Source organism: Phyllobates terribilis, unplaced genomic scaffold, assembly GCF_046119375.1.
Source record: "Phyllobates terribilis strain yellow unplaced genomic scaffold, ASM4611937v1 Scaffold_5__5_contigs__length_657084704, whole genome shotgun sequence".
NCBI lineage: Eukaryota > Metazoa > Chordata > Amphibia > Anura > Dendrobatidae > Phyllobates > Phyllobates terribilis.
The window spans coordinates 371,046,565-371,065,817 of NW_027362765.1; the positions used below are offsets into that span (position 1 = coordinate 371,046,565).

A 19,253-nucleotide genomic window follows, 5' to 3' on the forward strand; every position below is an offset into this window, starting at 1 on the left:
TTTCGAATGTTGCAACCATAACACAAAAAATAAAATTAAATTAATTGAGCACCATTACAAACCTCTACAACTGTCCATGTCACCTAACGAATGCGCAAAACGTTTGAAATGATTTTTAGCTGTCTAAGTTATCACCTATGCATACTAACAGGAATAAAATTGCCCCGTTCTTTAGGCTGGTGCGGTCCCAGCGGTCGGACCTTCGACCATCACAGGATAGGTAATAACTAGAGATGAGTGAGCGTGCTCGTCACTGCTCGATACTTGACCGAGCTTCGGCGTGCTCGTCACTGCTCGATACTCGACTGAGCTTCGGCGTGCTCGTCACTGCTCGATACTCGACTGAGCTTCGGCGTGCTCGTCACTGCTCGATACTCGACTGAGCTTCGGCGTGCTCGTCACTGCTCGATACTCGACTGAGCTTCGGCGTGCTCGTCACTGCTCGATACTCGACTGAGCTTCGGCGTGCTCGTCACTGCTCGATACTCGACTGAGCTTCGGCGTGCTCGTCACTGCTCGATACTCGACTGAGCTTCGGCGTGCTCGTCACTGCTCGATACTCGACTGAGCTTCGGCGTGCTCGTCACTGCTCGATACTCGACTGAGCTTCGGCGTGCTCGTCACTGCTCGATACTCGACTGAGCTTCGGCGTGCTCGTCACTGCTCGATACTCGACTGAGCTTCGGCGTGCTCGTCACTGCTCGATACTCGACTGAGCTTCGGCGTGCTCGTCACTGCTCGATACTCGACTGAGCTTCGGCGTGCTCGTCACTGCTCGATACTCGACTGAGCTTCGGCGTGCTCGTCACTGCTCGATACTCGACTGAGCTTCGGCGTGCTCGTCACTGCTCGATACTCGACTGAGCTTCGGCGTGCTCGTCACTGCTCGATACTCGACTGAGCTTCGGCGCGCTCGTCACTGCTCGATACTCGACTGAGCTTCGGCGCGCTCGTCACTGCTCGATACTCGACTGAGCTTCGGCGCGCTCGTCACTGCTCGATACTCGACTGAGCTTCGGCGCGCTCGTCACTGCTCGATACTCGACTGAGCTTCGGCGCGCTCGTCACTGCTCGATACTCGACTGAGCTTCGGCGCGCTCGTCACTGCTCGATACTCGACTGAGCTTCGGCGCGCTCGTCACTGCTCGATACTCGACTGAGCTTCGGCGCGCTCGTCACTGCTCGATACTCGACTGAGCTTCGGCGCGCTCGTCACTGCTCGATACTCGACTGAGCTTCGGCGCGCTCGTCACTGCTCGATACTCGACTGAGCTTCGGCGCGCTCGTCACTGCTCGATACTCGACTGAGCTTCGGCGCGCTCGTCACTGCTCGATACTCGACTGAGCTTCGGCGCGCTCGTCACTGCTCGATACTCGACTGAGCTTCGGCGCGCTCGTCACTGCTCGATACTCGACTGAGCTTCGGCGCGCTCGTCACTGCTCGATACTCGACTGAGCTTCGGCGCGCTCGTCACTGCTCGATACTCGACTGAGCTTCGGCGCGCTCGTCACTGCTCGATACTCGACTGAGCTTCGGCGCGCTCGTCACTGCTCGATACTCGACTGAGCTTCGGCGCGCTCGTCACTGCTCGATACTCGACTGAGCTTCGGCGCGCTCGTCACTGCTCGATACTCGACTGAGCTTCGGCGCGCTCGTCACTGCTCGATACTCGACTGAGCTTCGGCGCGCTCGTCACTGCTCGATACTCGACTGAGCTTCGGCGCGCTCGTCACTGCTCGATACTCGACTGAGCTTCGGCGCGCTCGTCACTGCTCGATACTCGACTGAGCTTCGGCGCGCTCGTCACTGCTCGATACTCGACTGAGCTTCGGCGCGCTCGTCACTGCTCGATACTCGACTGAGCTTCGGCGCGCTCGTCACTGCTCGATACTCGACTGAGCTTCGGCGCGCTCGTCACTGCTCGATACTCGACTGAGCTTCGGCGCGCTCGTCACTGCTCGATACTCGACTGAGCTTCGGCGCGCTCGTCACTGCTCGATACTCGACTGAGCTTCGGCGCGCTCGTCACTGCTCGATACTCGACTGAGCTTCGGCGCGCTCGTCACTGCTCGATACTCGACTGAGCTTCGGCGCGCTCGTCACTGCTCGATACTCGACTGAGCTTCGGCGCGCTCGTCACTGCTCGATACTCGACTGAGCTTCGGCGCGCTCGTCACTGCTCGATACTCGACTGAGCTTCGGCGCGCTCGTCACTGCTCGATACTCGACTGAGCTTCGGCGCGCTCGTCACTGCTCGATACTCGACTGAGCTTCGGCGCGCTCGTCACTGCTCGATACTCGACTGAGCTTCGGCGCGCTCGTCACTGCTCGATACTCGACTGAGCTTCGGCGCGCTCGTCACTGCTCGATACTCGACTGAGCTTCGGCGCGCTCGTCACTGCTCGATACTCGACTGAGCTTCGGCGCGCTCGTCACTGCTCGATACTCGACTGAGCTTCGGCGCGCTCGTCACTGCTCGATACTCGACTGAGCTTCGGCGCGCTCGTCACTGCTCGATACTCGACTGAGCTTCGGCGCGCTCGTCACTGCTCGATACTCGACTGAGCTTCGGCGCGCTCGTCACTGCTCGATACTCGACTGAGCTTCGGCGCGCTCGTCACTGCTCGATACTCGACTGAGCTTCGGCGCGCTCGTCACTGCTCGATACTCGACTGAGCTTCGGCGCGCTCGTCACTGCTCGATACTCGACCGAGTATCAAGGGTGCTCGAGAACCATGCTCAAGTCCCCGCCCAGTATGTTTTGCGGCTGTTAGCCAATAAACATGCAGGGATTGCCTGCCAATCACGGTAATGCCGTAGCCATGTTGAATACTGACATTATTGTGCTTGGCCGGCCACATCGCATCATCGAGTCTTGTATAAGACCGGGGATGCGATGCTCTGTAGTTCAGCGAGAGCTGATCTAGGAGAGAGAGCTTAGATTAGAGCAGGCATATAGGCAGGGTTTAATTGCTATTGTAGCACTTGTATACTTCTGCTGCACCATTAAAACAAAAGTTCTTTTCAGGGCTACTTACTGTCCCTTCTCTAGTAAAACTGCTATTATCTGCATTCAGTGTAGGAGAGCTTGTGGAGGAAAGATAATTTTGGATTAGAGGCATATAGGCAGGGTTTATTGCCTTAGGCTGCATGCCCAATGATCAGTAATGCTAGCGATCTGGACGCAGCATATTTTTTTGCTGCGTCCAAAACACTGTGTTGTACAGTACAAGCACAGTGGATGGGATTAATAAAAATCTCATGCCCACTGGGTTTCTTTTTTACGCTGCGTAAAATCACCTGCGGTCCGAGTTTGAGTCACAGCATGTCAATTTATCTTATGGGAACGCTCAGTCTTCTGTATGGAATTTCCACATAGACCTGCAATAGATGCGGTAAATCTGCAGTTACAAAAAAAAGCACATGAGTTGCTAGTGTTTTTAGCCTGGTTTAACTTAATAAAGAATTTAAAAAAAATTACGTAGGGTTTCCCCTTATTTTTGCTAACCAGCAAAGGTAAAGCAGACAGCTGTGGATTTATATTATCATGCTGGGAAGGTGTCTGGTTATTAGGCTGTTCCCAGCTTAAAAATACCATCCAGCAGCTGCCCCAGAATTGGCACATCACATTAGATGCTCCAATTCTGGTGCTTTGCCCATCTCTTCCCGATTACCCTGGTGAGGTGACAATCAGGGTAATGGTAGTTGGGTTGATGACAGCTGTGATTTGTCAAAAATCACATCTGACATCAACCCCTGGGGTTAGTAATGGAAAGGTGTTTAATCAGACACAGAAAAAAAAACTTTATTTGAATAAAGATTCCCCCACACGATTCCTCATTCAACAACTTGTTGGGAAAAAAAAAATTCCATGCAGGTTCTATTAACATGTGCCAGGTAGTGACTGGGGCTCCTCAGAGCCAAGCCATCCTTATCTGCAGATTGCTATTTTGGGGTTCTTGCCCCTCATCAGTGCAAAGTAGGTTAAGGAAAATGCAGACTTGCATGGTATTAGGGTATTACTGGTGAACTGCTTGTGTGTATATGGCCAGAGGTAGATTTTATCTATATACAGACAGATGTTTTATTACTTTGCAGAGGAAGGACATCAGAGAACCAAAGAGAAGCCCAATAATCCAGAATCTGTACTACTAAGGTAAGTCCACAAGCTGAGCCCATCGTGGTTGTCATCGTGACCCACACTTCCCAGTAGATTAATAAAAAGATTTGCAAAAATAGTTGGACCTGTAGGCGATCTGTGCATGGCCATGTGGTGCCTCTGTCTATTGCTCAGCCATTCAAAATGCCAAGTATATCGCTGTCTACCATGTGATTGGCTACAATTCTACATGCCACCAATGTGAGTGCAGCTCTGCGGTATAATACAGGATGTAACTCAGAATCAGTACAGGATCAGTAATGTAATGTATGTACACAGTGACTGCACCAGCAGAATAATGAGCGCAGCTCTGGAGTATAATACAGGATATAACTCGGGACCCGTAATTGTCAGGGATTCCCAGGGACGACACCAGGGAGATCATGCAATATCTCGCCGTTGCCGTCACGCTGTCAATATTTCGTCCGGAATCGCGAGCTCACGATCCAGACTGCTCACTCCTTAGGTATCGGCAAGCGACCAGTGAGCGTATGGGTATCACATCTCCGGATTCCAACGCATGGAATATGTGTTTACGCCCCTGTACTGTCACTGTCAGCTTCACGATAGCCCGATTATTAATATTATTCTCTGCCACCACCGTCCAGATTTTAAATATTATACAGGCCTGGGCGGGCGCCTGTGTTCTGGTAGCGTATATGGCTTCGGGGTAGGGAACGATTACAGGACAAAAGAAACAGGACTATTAATCCAAAAGGGAGGCCGTGTTTAGGAAAAATATATACAAGGATGTTACCAAGGAGACATTAAAATACATAAGCAGTTACACAAATAAAACAGGATAAAAGGAGAAACTTACACTATATAGATCGCTGCAACAATTCCATATAGGTGGAGGGGAGACGCTCCGCTTGCTGTTATCGAACATGGTCCTCCGCTATGATAGATATGCACTCCCGGACAGAGAACACGGCTTCAGTCTCAACAAACTATTTTATACTGAAGGGAGAGACCCAAGCCCCCCCCCCCCCCCCCCGTGGTGACATCACAGGGGCTGGGCTCCACCCTTCAGGTTTGTATTAAAAACCTGTTTTTTGGGATCACGCATTGATACCAGAAGCCCAAAAGTGATATCCTATTTTCTATTATGATTTTACCTTCATGTAGAGACCACACATCGCATAGTTGCAGTCTGCTATCCTTGTGTTTTTGCGCTACAGCTCTATGCAGATACTTAAAGTGACAGGGAATTGCTCCTTGGCTGATTCTGCCACTAAAAATATAGGTCCCCTTATTGTCGGACGTATGGAACTTACAATATTTCATATTTAATTTCGGAGTCAAAGTGTCTGGAGATTTCTTATTGAAGCTCGGGAAGCAAGCTCTATTGCAATCCTGCGTTTTAATCACCCCCTGCGTCTTCCAGGGAGAAGATGCTCCCATCTTAACTAAGTTATAACACTTCTTGGCTGCCAGCAGTTTGTTTAAGGCCTTACTCAGGACTGTTACTTGGGGCTTCGTGCTGAGATTTTTATGGAGACAGCTTTGTACTGACCAAAAGGGGAATAAGGGAGAAATGGACTCAATATCTATGACAGGCTTTCAATATTCCTCATTATTTCCCTGACAGTAATGTATTGTATGTACACAGTGACTGCACCAGCAGAATAGTGAGTGCAGCTCTGGAGTATAATACAGGATGTAATTCAGGATCAGTAATGTAATGTATGTACACAGTGACTGCACCAGCAGAATAGTGAGTGCAGCTCTGGGGTATAATACAGGATGTAATTCAGGATCAGTAATGTAATGTATGTACACAGTGACTGCACCAGCAGAATAGTGAGTGCAGCTCTGGAGTATAATACAGGATGTAACTCAGGATCATTACAGGATCAGTAATGTAATGTATGTACACAGTGACTGCACCAGCAGAATAGTGAGTGCAGCTCTGGGGTATAATACAGGATGTAATTCAGGATCAGTAATGTAATGTATGTACACAGTGAATGCACCAGCAGAATAGTGAGTACAGCTCTGGAGTATAATACAGGATGTAATTCAGGATCAGTAATGTAATGTATGTACACATTGACTGCACCAGCAGAATAGTGCGTGCAGCTCTGGAGTATAATACAGGATGTAACTCAGGATCAGTAATGTAATGTATGTACACAGTGACTGCACCAGCAGAATAGTGAGTGCAGCTCTGGAGTATAATACAGGATGTAACTCGGGATCAGTACAGGATCAGTAATGTAATGTATGTACACAGTGACTGCACCAGCAGAATAGTGAGTGCAGCTCTGGAGTATAATACAGGATGTAACTCAGGATCAGTAATGTAATGTATGTACACAGAATAGTGAGTGCTGCCCACTGATCGTGAGAACAAGGCTCTACATGCCCCATTATAATGTGGTGGATCCCCAGCAGTCGGCTATCCCTTTAAGCAATACATGAATATATATTTTCCATCAGACTGTTCAGGACAATGAAGGAATATAACTTATTGATTATCAGAGCCGCCAGTAATTGGTAACTTTTTTTTTTTTTTTTTCCTAAGAGGGTCCCGCAGCAAGATCGCAGCCCCTTCCTCAGAGTCATCAGAGAGTATCCACCGACGTTACTCCACATTCATAAACTCCTGTAAGTTGTTTGCGGCCATGTTTTCTCCTTGGATATAGTGCATCTATTTCTGAGTCCTTGCTCTCCCCCTGCAGCCAGCCTTCTGTATCAGGAGTACAGCGATGTGGCTCTGAACCAGGAGATCCAAAGGCAGAAGCCTGGCGACTCTCCGGCAGAGGACAGCCTGCCCAGCTCTCCACGAGTGCGGCGGAGGATCCTATCATCCCAGGAGTCCTACCTGCAGCGTCTCTCCATCTCCTCAGCTGACTCTCTATGGCAGGACATCCCCAAAATCCGGGACAGCGTCACCTTCCTATCAATGACCCGAGAGGAGCAGAAGCTGCAGGAGGTGCGAGCAGAGTCTGGAATAACTCTCATCTGGATAACGCGCTGTTATGGGGGGATCTGTGGATGACTCTCTGTTATGGGGGGATCTGTGGATGACTCTCTGTTATGGGGGATCTGTGGATGACTCTCTGTTATGGGGGATCTGTGGATGACTCTCTGTTATGGGGGATCTGTGGATGACTCTCTGTTATGGGGGATCTGTGGATGATGCTCTGTTATGGGGGAATCTGTGGATGATGCTCTGTTATGGGGGATCTGTGGATGATGCTCTGTTATGGGGGAATCTGTGGATGATGCTCTGTTATGGGGGAATCTGTGGATGATGCTCTGTTATGGGGGAATCTGTGGATGATGCTTTGTTATGGGGGATCTGTGGAGGATGCTCTGTTATGGGGGATCTGTGGAGATGCTCTGTTATGGGGGATCTGTGGAGGATGCTCTGTTATGGGGGGATCTGTGGAGGATGCTCTGTTATGGGGGATCTGTGGAGATGCTCTGTTATGGGGGATCTGTGGAGGATGCTCTGTTATGGGGGGATCTGTGGAGGATGCTCTGTTATGGGGGGATCTGTGGAGATGCTCTGTTATGGGGGATCTGTGGAGGATGCTCTGTTATGGGGGGATCTGTGGAGGATGCTCTGTTATGGGGGGATCTGTGGAGATGCTCTGTTATGGGGGATCTGTGGAGGATGCTCTGTTATGGGGGGATCTGTGGAGGATGCTCTGTTATGGGGGGATCTGTGGAGGATGCGCTGTTATGGGGGGTCTGCGGACGACGGGCTGTTATGGGGGGGATCTGCGGACGACGGGCTGTTATGGGGGGGATCTGCGAACGACACGCTGTTTTGGGGGGGGATCTGCGAACGACGCGCTGTTTTGGGGGGGGGGATCTGCGAACGACGCGCTGTTTTGGGGGGGGGGATCTGCGAACGACGCGCTGTTTTGGGGGGGGATCTGCGAACGACGCGCTGTTTTGGGGGGGGGATCTGCGGACGACGCGCTGTTTTGGGGGGGGATCTGCGGACGACACGCTGTTTTGGGGGGGGATCTGCGGACGACGCGCTGTTTTGGGGGGGGATCTGCGGACGACGTGCTGTTTTTGGGGGGGGGTCTGCGGATGACGCGCTGTTTTTGGGGGGATCCGCGGATGACGCACTGTTATGGGTAGACTTGAGGGGTTCCATATTTTGTGGAGTAGGTTTTATCTCCTGACTGTAGCAGATGTAACTTTTCATTGTTTACATTCAGAGGCTTATACTTCTGAGGGTTTGGTACAATGTGTCAGTCCAGGTATATCTGCTGAGCTGGGGGATTGGGACCAGGCCAGATTCTCAGCCACTGGAGTTAACCCTTTCACTCACTGACAGCAATCCGAGATAAAGACCTGAAATACAAAATCTATTATAAAGTTGTAGAACATTTTATTACAATGATTTACTCCTCATCGTTTGATGTCTCCCCGTCACCAGGCAAAGTTTGAGCTCATCCTGTCGGAGGCGCTCTACCTGCGGAGCCTCCACATCGCAGTGGATCATTTCCAGCTAAACGCAGAACTGCAGGACTTGATGAGCGCTCAGGATCGGCAGTGGCTGTTCTCCCGTCTGTCAGATGTTCGAGATGCCAGCAACGAGTGCGTATCCTCTCCCTCCAGGATCTCTAGATAGATGCAGAGTGATGACATTTTATTTCTTTATTTAATTTTATGTTTTTATGATGATATTTATTTTTATACATTTTTCTACGTGTTTATTATTTATTTCACCTGTAGCTGGAGCTGTAATATTTCCAAGCTACGACTGTCGATATCAAGGCTTTGCTGGCTCATCTTATACATCCATGATCATGCGAGCTGCCAGCGACGAGCACATGATTACTGGGATCCATGGAGGCAGTGGTCACAGGATGAGCAGAGCAATGAAGCCTGTGACACTTTCGGACATTTTCATGCTTTGTCAGGGCCTCCACTTTTTTTCGAGCTTTGTGGTCCATGAATATAAACTAGGACAGCAGTGAAGACTCCTTAGGGCTCATGCAGATATCCGTGAATCTCGTTACAATCTCGGACCACAACGCATTGAACTGTCCACGATTTTCCCAACCCAAGCTTGGCAGCCTCATATAAATACATGAAGCTGTCACGTTTGGGTCAGGAGACCCACGGCCAGTCCATGCATTGCAGTCCATGATCTGACGGAGACCCACCTAAATCCTAATGACCTTGACTAATTAAACATCTGACAGCCAGGTTGTAGCTCTTCTCTGCTCTTCTCTGCTCTTCTCTGCTCTTCTCTGCTCTTCTCTGCTCTTCTCTGCTCTTCTCTGCTCTTCTCTGCTCTTCTCTGCTCTTCTCTGCTCTTCTCTGCTCTTCTCTGCTCTTCTCTGCTCTTCTCTGCTCTTCTCTGCTCTTCTCTGCTCTTCTCTGCTCTTCTCTGCTCTTCTCTGCTCTTCTCTGCTCTTCTCTGCTCTTCTCTGCTCTTCTCTGCTCTTCTCTGCTCTTCTCTGCTCTTCTCTTCTCTGCTCTTCTCTGCTCTTCTCTGCTCTTCTCTTCTCTTCTCTTCTCTGCTCTTCTCTGCTCTTCTCTGCTCTTCTCTGCTCTTCTCTGCTCTTCTCTGCTCTTCTCTGCTCTTCTCTTCTCTTCTCTTCTCTGCTCTTCTCTGCTCTTCTCTGCTCTTCTCTGCTCTTCTCTGCTCTTCATGCAGGTGGGAGCATGATCGTGCTTTGAAGACCCCCCCCCCCCCAGGAACCGCCAATGAAATGTGGAGTTTTGTACAAAGTGATTGATATTGGTCGAGTAATGGGTCACAGTCATCACATTCAGAACGATCAGTGGTCATCTCCTACACCGATATAAAAATTGTCCATATTGTGATCCATCTTTCTCTATCAGGAAGCTCCCAGTAAAGCAGAGGGGGCCTGCAGCACTGAGGAGAAACAGGGTGCAGCTGGGAAATGTAGTTTTAGCAGATAAGTATAGAAGCACGCATTAAGATCTGAGGGACGCAAGGAGATGAAACATGGGAAAAAAAAGAAGAAAAAACTTTGTTGGGCTCGTACTGTACATTAACAATAGTCAATCGGATACTGAGCTTTGTAAAAAAAAAAAAAAAAATTGCCATTGTGGGATTCACCCTTCCAAGATTTACCATTCGCAAGTGCAGGGAAGCTGGGTGACAGTCAATATCATAATATCATGGCCATCAGTGCTTTCAGCATTTCCTGTGTCCATGAATGAGAAATCTCTTTAGGCATTTTTTTTTTGTAGGATCTATAATGGCGACCATGTTGAATGTCACTCAGTTTTCTCAGTAAAATATATTCATAGGAAACCATTACATGTTTTATATATTTTTTTTGTGTGTGTTTTTGTCTTGGATCAGTTTCCTTTTTGACCTGGAAGAAGAATTTGAAAGCAACATGTACAACTTCCAGGTGTGTGATGTGGTGATCGCACATGAGCCCAACTTCCGCAGGGTCTACCTACCGTACGTCACCAATCAGAGTTACCAGGACAGGACCTTCCAAAGGCTGATGTAAGTAGACCTGGTATATCGCCTTACCGGACCCCTGCCCTCATATAGATCCGCTACAGATGGAGAATCTTATAGCAAACAATCCCCCATCTGTGTATGGACCCCATCAGAAGTGGTGGACAGTGTTACGTTACTTATCCCGAGGCTTTGAGTTTTGGTACTATAGTGAGGTGCAATTTGGTACCGAAACATCTCCTAAATCCCTGACGTAGCCAGTGCTGCCCTCTGCTGGCCAAGTCTAAGAGCTGCATGTCTTATATGTCTGGATTTCTGTAGGTTTCTGTAAAATATTATCATTGCATAATGAAAGTTCTTCAATGTTCCAATATGTCTCAATTTCTCCTCATTATAGACATCTCTGCTTGCTGTACACGAATGTAATGATTCCATAAAGACCTAGCACGTCACAAGGCTTGTACTAATTGTATCCAGGATTGACTAGACTGAATACGATTGTAGTGTTAGGTCCGGGTGGGATTTCATCCTACTGATTGTAAAGAAACAAAAAAAAAAATAATTCCATTAATTAGCAGCAAGCAGAGATTTTGAGCATGGCGAGGAAATGAAACCTAACGAGTAATATTCTGCCTGTCTAGTCTAATCTTACACCACCGATTGGTTGGTTTTACTATGCGCCAGAAATTTCTACCAAAACTTTGGGGCATGGTGTCACACATTGGGAAATGCCCCTTTCTAGTAAATCTAACCCCATATTTATGTGTTTAAGTCTAGAAACACAGGCGTTTTTTTTGTCCCGTGTTACTCCAGAATTCTGATGCATTTAGCGTTGACAAATATACCACAAAGTTTATCATAAAGTTCCAAAACTTTTTATGCTGCTGTTGAAAGTTTTATGTAGTTTTGCAAAACTTTTCAAGTTTTATGGAGATAAACTGTAAGACTTTTGGATTAGCGCTTCCATCGTGCATTATAGATCTGCATCACTATTCGTTTTGGCCATCTAATATAGCAGCGCCCCTGGAAGAGCGCCCCCACCCCATCCTGCCATCCCTTGGATACTCGCGGACGCTCTTTCTGTGACATTAACTCTTCACCCCATAATCACAGATTTGCTTTAATCTCCACGACAGGACTGATACCCCGCGTTTTCAGCAAGTTTTGGCCAAGCTGGAGAGTGACCCCGTGTGCCAACGGCTGAGCCTCAAGTCTTTCCTCATCCTTCCCTTCCAGAGGATCACTCGTCTGCGGCTGCTCCTGCAGGTAAAGCTTCTGGATTGGGACATGACGCTCATCCAGCGGTTCCTCTTACAGCCGCACCTCCCAACAGCTGCAGATATGATTCACACACACAGGAGGGTGCAAAGTGCAGAAGGGACAAAAAGTCTAAATATTCCCCTCTTAAGGCGAGTTTCTCAGGTCCGAGTACAGTGATGTCCGGAGAAGCTGCTGGGGATGAGAGCTTTGATTCACAAGATCCTTGTCCAGCGGCTACAACCATTTTCCGTGGCCACCGCATGAGAGTCCGGCGGACCGCCTCCTACCGCTGGCATCCCTGGCGCCTCTTCTGCTTTGCAGGCTCAGCGTCACATTATCGTTGCAGAGTGATGCACACATGACATTGTGACTAACATACTATTTAGAAAAGGAGTGATGGATGCCGGCAGGTTGGAGGCGGGTCGCAGGGCTCCGGTCTAGCAGACACCATAGTCAGCATGTGTCCAGGAGTGAGCAAACCGCATGCTTGCACGCTGCCGGCGCCAGAGAGTCCTGACAGTGTGCGCCATGCATTTTGAGGATTCATACATCTGCAGTCAGAGAGTGACTTTTGTTCCAAACCTGGACAACCCCTTTAAGCATGTATAAGACTTTTGAATTTGAGGGCAGGAACCCCTCGGCCGGTCCATACATCACGGTCAGCACTCGGATTGTGAATGTCAGACACCAGGAACAGACCTTTAGGCTGGCTGGCACACATACAGAGTAACAAACCCTCAGCTGTGTGAGCAGGACGTGGGCTTGATGGGTGTCGGAGTGTAAATTATATCTTAACCCCTTTCATCCCAGATAATTCTCATCTATTTCCGCAGAATATTCTGAAGCGCTCTGCCCCAGGATCTACGGAAGAGCTGCAAGCCACCCAAGCCCACAACTTACTGGGGAAGGTGAGTGATGTGTCCTCCATCATCATAATCAGTGAATGTCGTCCTCTTATAGCTTTATTCCCAGCTCAACCTTTCATGGGTAGGATGGGGAGTAATACCGTTCAGGTGCTGACCATAGGACGTGGGGTTACGGATACGCTGTTTCCCCAACTCGGGAATTGATGGTGTCGCGTCTTTTCACTCAACCTCTTCCATCGTGGCCATTTTTGCATTTTTATTTTTATCATCCTCCAAGATCCAATACCTTTTAAATTATCCATGGATGTAGTCATATGAGGGTTTTTTCTGTTTTTATTTTGTGGGACAAATTGTAGTTTTTATTGTTGCCATCCATTTTTTCGATGTAACATATTGTTTAATGGAAAAAAAAAACTATTTCGCCATTGTTTTTGGGTCATTTTTACAGTGTTTACTGTGCAGTAACAATGACCTGGTGACACGATTCTCCAGGGCCGTACGATTACAGCGATGCCAAACTTTTACAGAAGTTTTGTAATATTTAAGTGGTTAAAAAATGTTTAGAACTTTTTGTAAAAGAAAAGAAAATAAATTGTGTCTTCATTTTTCTGAGATCTGTAACTTTTTATTACTTTTTTCTTTTTATTACCTTTAATTTTTATTGATTCCATTTTGGTGAACAATCATGATCAAAACTATTCTATGATGTTATATGATGTCTATGATATAATATAAAAACATCATTAAACAGGTGTTAAAACTAGATGAACAACACAGGAACAAAAATTACACTGTCATTATTTTACCAAAAACTAGGCAAAAATGCAGAATCAGTGTGTGAAAAATTAAGTACACCCTTACTGCTTCCATGGGAATTAAAAGGGTATGTAGCAGCCGGGTGCTAGTAATCAAATATCCTTAATTGTTCATCAGCAGATGCGACCACCTCTATAAAAGCAGAAGTTTGGGCAATTTGCTGGCTCATTTGGGTGTGTTTTAAAAAAAAAAAAAAAAAAAAAAAAAAAAATGCAATCAGCAAGGATCTTCGAGAAATAATTGTTGCTGCCCATCAATCTGGGAAGGGTTTTGAGGTCATCTTCAAACAATTTGGACTTAACAGTGAAAGATTATTCGCAAGTTGAAAAACATTCACAGCAGCTGACAATCTTCCCAGGATTGGACATCCCAGCAAATTCACCCCCCAAGGTCAGACCGTGCAATGCTCAGAGAAATTGTAAAACACTCAAGAGCTACAGCTCAGTCTCTAAAGGAATCAGTAAGCATGATAAATGTAACTGTACACTTAGAGCAAGTCTGTAGCGGCCGTCAGGAAAAAGACTCTTCATTCTAAAAAGAACATGGCGCAAAGCTAAAGATTGTCCACTGGACAGACGAGACCAAAGTGCAGATGTTTGGCCATAATGTCCCATGAAAAACCATGCACACCATATCAGCACATCCACCACAGTGGTGGAGGGGGGCAATTTGGGCTTGTTTTGCACCACAGGACCCGGGGACCTCGCAGTCATTGAGTCGACCATGAGCTCCTCTGAATACCAAAGTATCCTACAGCCAAATGTCATCTGTCCAAAAGCTAAAGCCTGGCCGAAAAAGGGTCAAGCAACAGGACAATGATCCCGAGCAGCAAATCTACATCAGAATGATTGAAGAAGGAAAGCATGGCAGCGCTGCAATGGCCCAAAGTCCAGACCTCAACCCAACAGCAAAGCTGCGGTGGGACCCTCAGAGCGCGGCGCAGGAAATAGTCACAATCATTAACGATCTCCAGAACGATGAGCGAGGGTCTACAAGCTGTCGATTCGTGGGGAGTACTTATTTTTCTCACACTGCTTCTGCATTTAGGCCTCGTTTTTGGTAAATAAATTTGTCATGTGTTCCTCATCTGAGCTCCAATTTTGCCTCATTTTAATGTTTTTAGGACCTAATTTTTTTTTTTTTTTGCGCATTATGTCTTGATACGTAAAACGATAGAATTCAAAGAGGGTGTACTTAGTTTTTTTCTCATGACTGTATACATGCCATTTTGGTAGCTCTTTATTGCATTTTTCCACTGGATAAATGAGTATTTTGATCAGATTTTTGTGCACGTGGCGAGGCCACATAGAAAAATAAATGTATAATATTGTATTCGGAAAAGAGCGCGAATATAAACTTTTATCTAGTATTTTTTTAAGAATTTATTTATTTAGTTCTTCTCAAGGGACTTGAATCTGCGATCGTTTCTCTATAGAAATGAACGATGTCCTATAAAACTCAGCCCTGGTATTGTCCTATATCTGAGCATTTGCTACATTTCTATCCAGTGGCCTTACTGCTACATTGTAACAAACCCGCTACTTATGTTTCCAGCTCAGTTCAGAGTGTCTGCACTGGATATATCCACGATATTTAGTTCTCTGCATTTATATACGTCGCTGTTCCTGTCTAAAAATGATCAGTCAGTGAAGAGAAACCTTCCTAAGGCAATGTTCACACACAGTTTTTCCAGAAGTCTTTTGGAGCAAAAAACTGAACGGAACAATGCAAATCTCAGAACTGCTCAAAAAATATTGACTTTCTGCTTTCAGCCGAATACTTTCAGAAAACCTGTACAGACCTAATACTTCTCGCAGCAGAGGGTTTGCTACAATGTATCCAGCGCCGAAAATTCTCTGAGAGATGATCTCAGACGGAAATATTTCAGGAGCTGAGAAATCGTAACAACCTATATAGAATACAGGTATACGTAAGAATATGTGTGCATTCACTGACCGCAAACGGGAAGCTAGAAAAAATTACTGGTTAAATGAAAAAGAAAACGTTTCGTTCTGCTACATCGGGCTGGAGGACGTATTAACCCCGTGTGTCTGTGAATCTCTTGTTTCTCAGCTGATCAGAGACTGTAACGAGAGCGTGCAGAGGATGAAGGACACAGAGGAACTGATTTTACTCAACCAGAAGATTCAGTTTGAGTGTAAGGTGAGTGTCTCCCGGCTCCTCAGAGGCGAAGCTTACCCAGATCTGCAACCTTAAGTGGCTGAGCTCCAATAGCCTACACTCTTGTAATTTAAAAATCTCCCAGCATTCCCTGCCTGCATTCTGGGAAGTGTTGTTGTCCACAAGTTTGCTGAAACCAAAAATAATCAGCAGAATAGTGAGTGCAGCTCTGGGGTATAATACAGGAGGTAACTCAGGATCAGTAATGTAATGTATGTACACAGTGACTGCACCAGCAGAATAGTGAGCGCAGCTCTGGGGTATAATACAGGATGTAACTCAGGATCAGTAATGTAATGTATGTACACAGTGACTGCACCAGCAGAATAGTGAGCGCAGCTCTGGGGTATAATACAGGATGTTACTCAGGATCAGTAATGTAATGTATGTACACAGTGACTGTACCAGCAGAATAGTGAGTGCAGCTCTGGAGTATAATACAGGATGTAACTCAGGATCAGTAATGTAATGTATGTACACAGTGACTGCACCAGCAGAATAGTGAGTGCAGCTCTGGAGGATAATACAGGATGTAACTCAGGATCAGTAATGTAATGTATGTACACAGTGACTGCACCAGCAGAATAGTGAGTGCAGCTCTGGAGGATAATACAGGATGTAACTCAGGATCAGTAATGTATGTACACAGTGACTGCACCACCAGAATAGTGAGTGCAGCTCTGGAGTATAATACAGGATGTAACTCAGGATCAGTAATGTAATGTATGTACACAGTGACTGCACCAGCAGAATAGTGAGTGCAGCTCTGGGGTATAATATATAATTGGATCAGTCTGGGTTTTCAGGATCACTGAATCTCGGTACTTTGTATTTCAGATCTTTCCGCTCATCTCTCAGTCTCGGCGTCTTGTTAAACACGGGGAGGTCACAGCTTTGGAGTACAATTCAAAATGGAAGGTCAACACTCGGCCGGTCTACCTGCATCTCTTCAATGACTGTCTGCTGCTGTCTCGTGTCAGAGAGTGAGTCTTCTACATTCTCTATGACCTGTTTATACCTGGTCCATGAACTGAATTCCTTTAACTCTTCCCGCTGTAGCCAGTTTATTATTTTTTGCCTCCAACATATCAGGATTTATTTGTTGTTTTTAATGGCAACATCTAATTTCACCATGTAATGTATAGGAAAACAGAAACCACGTTCCTTGTGGGGTGTAGTTGGGGGGGGGGGGGGGGACGACTGCTATTCAGTCATTTGTTTTTTTAGGGTTTATTTTCTGTGCGATGTAGGAGATGTGGTGACTTTATTCTGCGGTCAGTACGATTACGGCGATACCAATTTTATGTCGTTTACGAAGTAAAAAAAAAACTTCAAAACAAACTTAGTGGCCAAAGTGTGAGACCGAGAACGGTTTTATTCTTCTCCCCATGGAGCCATGCGAGGGATTGGTTTTCTAGATACCATTTTAGGGTGAACACAACTCTGTTATTCCCTTTTTTTGTTTGTTTTTTTCCTAAGTTTATAAAAAGGCAATTACATTTTTGAATGTGCAGAATAAATTTCGTAATATTTTAATAGTCCGGATTTTAACGGATCCGGATGAACGAAATACATGGAGTCAAAGAAGTAAATCACGGCAAATGGCGACTTCATCAGCTGTGGACGAACTGGGCAAACAGCTGTCTCGTGTGTGTGTGTGTGTGTGTGTGTGTGTGTGTGTGTGTGTGATCGCTCCTCGTCACAAAGATGCTCACCCGAGAATCGGCAGCAGTCTGGTCTGTCCGCATCTGTGCTCCACTTGTATAATAAAGAAGTGGTGGAGTCGTGAGCGCCCCGGTTTATGTAATCGATCAGATATATTTCATGTGACTTCTACTGTCCCACTAACCAGTACGAGTTATGGCAGTTTATTGTTATAACGCTGTTTATTCCATGGCGCTTTACATGTGAAAAGGGGTATACATCCATGAACTATTACAAAGATCTTTAACAAAATGTGACGACTGGTATAGGAGGAGCGAGGACCCTGCTCACAGTCTGCAAGGGATGGGTGAGGATACAGTAGGTGAGGGTAGAGCTGGTCGTGCAGCGGTATGGTGGAGCGGTGGTTACTGCAGGTTGTAGGCTTGTCGGAAGAGGTGGGTCTTCAGGTTCCTTTTAAAGGTTTCCACAGTAGGCGAGAGTCTGATGTGTTGGGGTAGAGAGTTCCAGAGTAGGGGGGATGCACGGGAGAAATCTTGTATACGATTGTGGAAAGAGGAGATAAGAGGGGAGTAGAGCAGGAGATCTTGTGAGGATCGGAGGTTGCGTGCAGGTAAGTACCGGGAGACTAGGTCAGAGATATATGGAGGAGACAGGTTGTGAATGGCTTTGTATGTCATGGTTAGGGTTTTGAACTGGAGTCTCTGGGTAATGGGGAGCCAGTGAAGGGATTGACAGAGAGGAGAGGCCGGGGAGTAGCGGGGGGACAGGTGGATTAGTCGGGCAGCAGAGTTTAGGATAGATTGGAGGGGTGCGAGAGTGTTAGAAGGGAGGTCACAGAGCAGGAGGTTGCAGTAGTCGAGGCGGGAGATGATGAGGGCGTGCACTAGGGTTTTTGCAGATTCTTGATTAAGGAAAGTTCGGATCCGGGAGATATTTTTGAGTTGGAGTTGGCAGGAAGTGGAAAGGGCTTGGATATGTGGTGTGAAGGAGAGATCAGAGTCCAGGGTTACCCCAAGGCAGCAAGCTTGAGGGACTGGGGAGAGTGGGCAGCCATTGACTTTGATAGATAGGTCTGTTGGGGGGGTTCAGTGAAATGGAGGAAAGATGATGAACTCTGTTTTATCCATGTTAAATTTTAGAAATCAGTGAGAGAAGGATGAAATAGCTGACAGACATTGTGGGATTCTTGTTAGTAAGGAGGTGATATCAGGTCCAGAGAGGTAGATCTGTGTGTCATCAGCATAGAGGTGATACTGAAAGCCGTGAGACTCTATGAGCTGTCCCAGGCCGAAGATGGAGAAGAGCAGCGGTCCTAGAACTGAACCTTGGGGGACACCGACAGATAGGGGGCGAGATGAGGAGGTGGTGTGTGTGAGTGGGAGACACTGAATGTCCTGTCTGTTAGGTATGAGGAGATCCAGGATAGGGCCAAGTCTGTGATACCAAGAGATGAGAGCATCTGTAGTAAGAGGGAATGGTCCACTGTCAAAGGCAGATGACAGGTCTAGGAGGAGGAGGACAGAGTAGTGTCGCTTGGAATTGGCAGTCAGTAGGTCATTGATGACTTAAGTCAGGGCAGTTTCAGTGGAGTGATGGGGTCAGAAGCCTGATTGTAAGCCGTCAAAGAGGGAGCAGGAGGAGAGGTGGGAGGACTGTTCAAGATGGATGTGTTGTTCCAGTAGTTTTGAGGCATAGGGGAAAAGTAATATGGGGCGATAGCTAGACAGAGGATGGGTCAAAGGAGGGCTTTTTGAGGATGGGTGTGATTGAGGCATCTTTGAAGTATGAGGAGAAAGCACCAATTGTTAGTGATAAGAAATGGGTGAGGTTTGGGATGAGGTGGGACGGGATCGTGTCAAGTGCACAGCTGGTGAGATGTGATCT

General features: G+C 47.0%; 1 protein-coding gene across 4 annotated transcripts in view; it reads left to right on the forward strand.

Moving 5' to 3' along the window:
• The window catches only part of LOC141273208 (uncharacterized), a 48,645-nt gene that overhangs the window by 20,884 nt on the left and 8,508 nt on the right, over positions 1-19,253 (forward strand). For all 4 annotated transcript variants that reach the window (XM_073684768.1, XM_073684769.1, XM_073684767.1 and 1 more), the window contains 9 exons: positions 4,100-4,157; positions 6,688-6,770; positions 6,845-7,098; positions 8,566-8,726; positions 10,474-10,626; positions 11,718-11,847; positions 12,675-12,749; positions 15,597-15,686; positions 16,542-16,687. In XM_073684768.1, the coding sequence (XP_073540869.1) occupies positions 4,100-4,157; positions 6,688-6,770; positions 6,845-7,098; positions 8,566-8,726; positions 10,474-10,626; positions 11,718-11,847; positions 12,675-12,749; positions 15,597-15,686; positions 16,542-16,687 (1,150 nt within the window). The remainder of the gene's footprint in view (positions 1-4,099; positions 4,158-6,687; positions 6,771-6,844; positions 7,099-8,565; positions 8,727-10,473; positions 10,627-11,717; positions 11,848-12,674; positions 12,750-15,596; positions 15,687-16,541; positions 16,688-19,253) is intronic.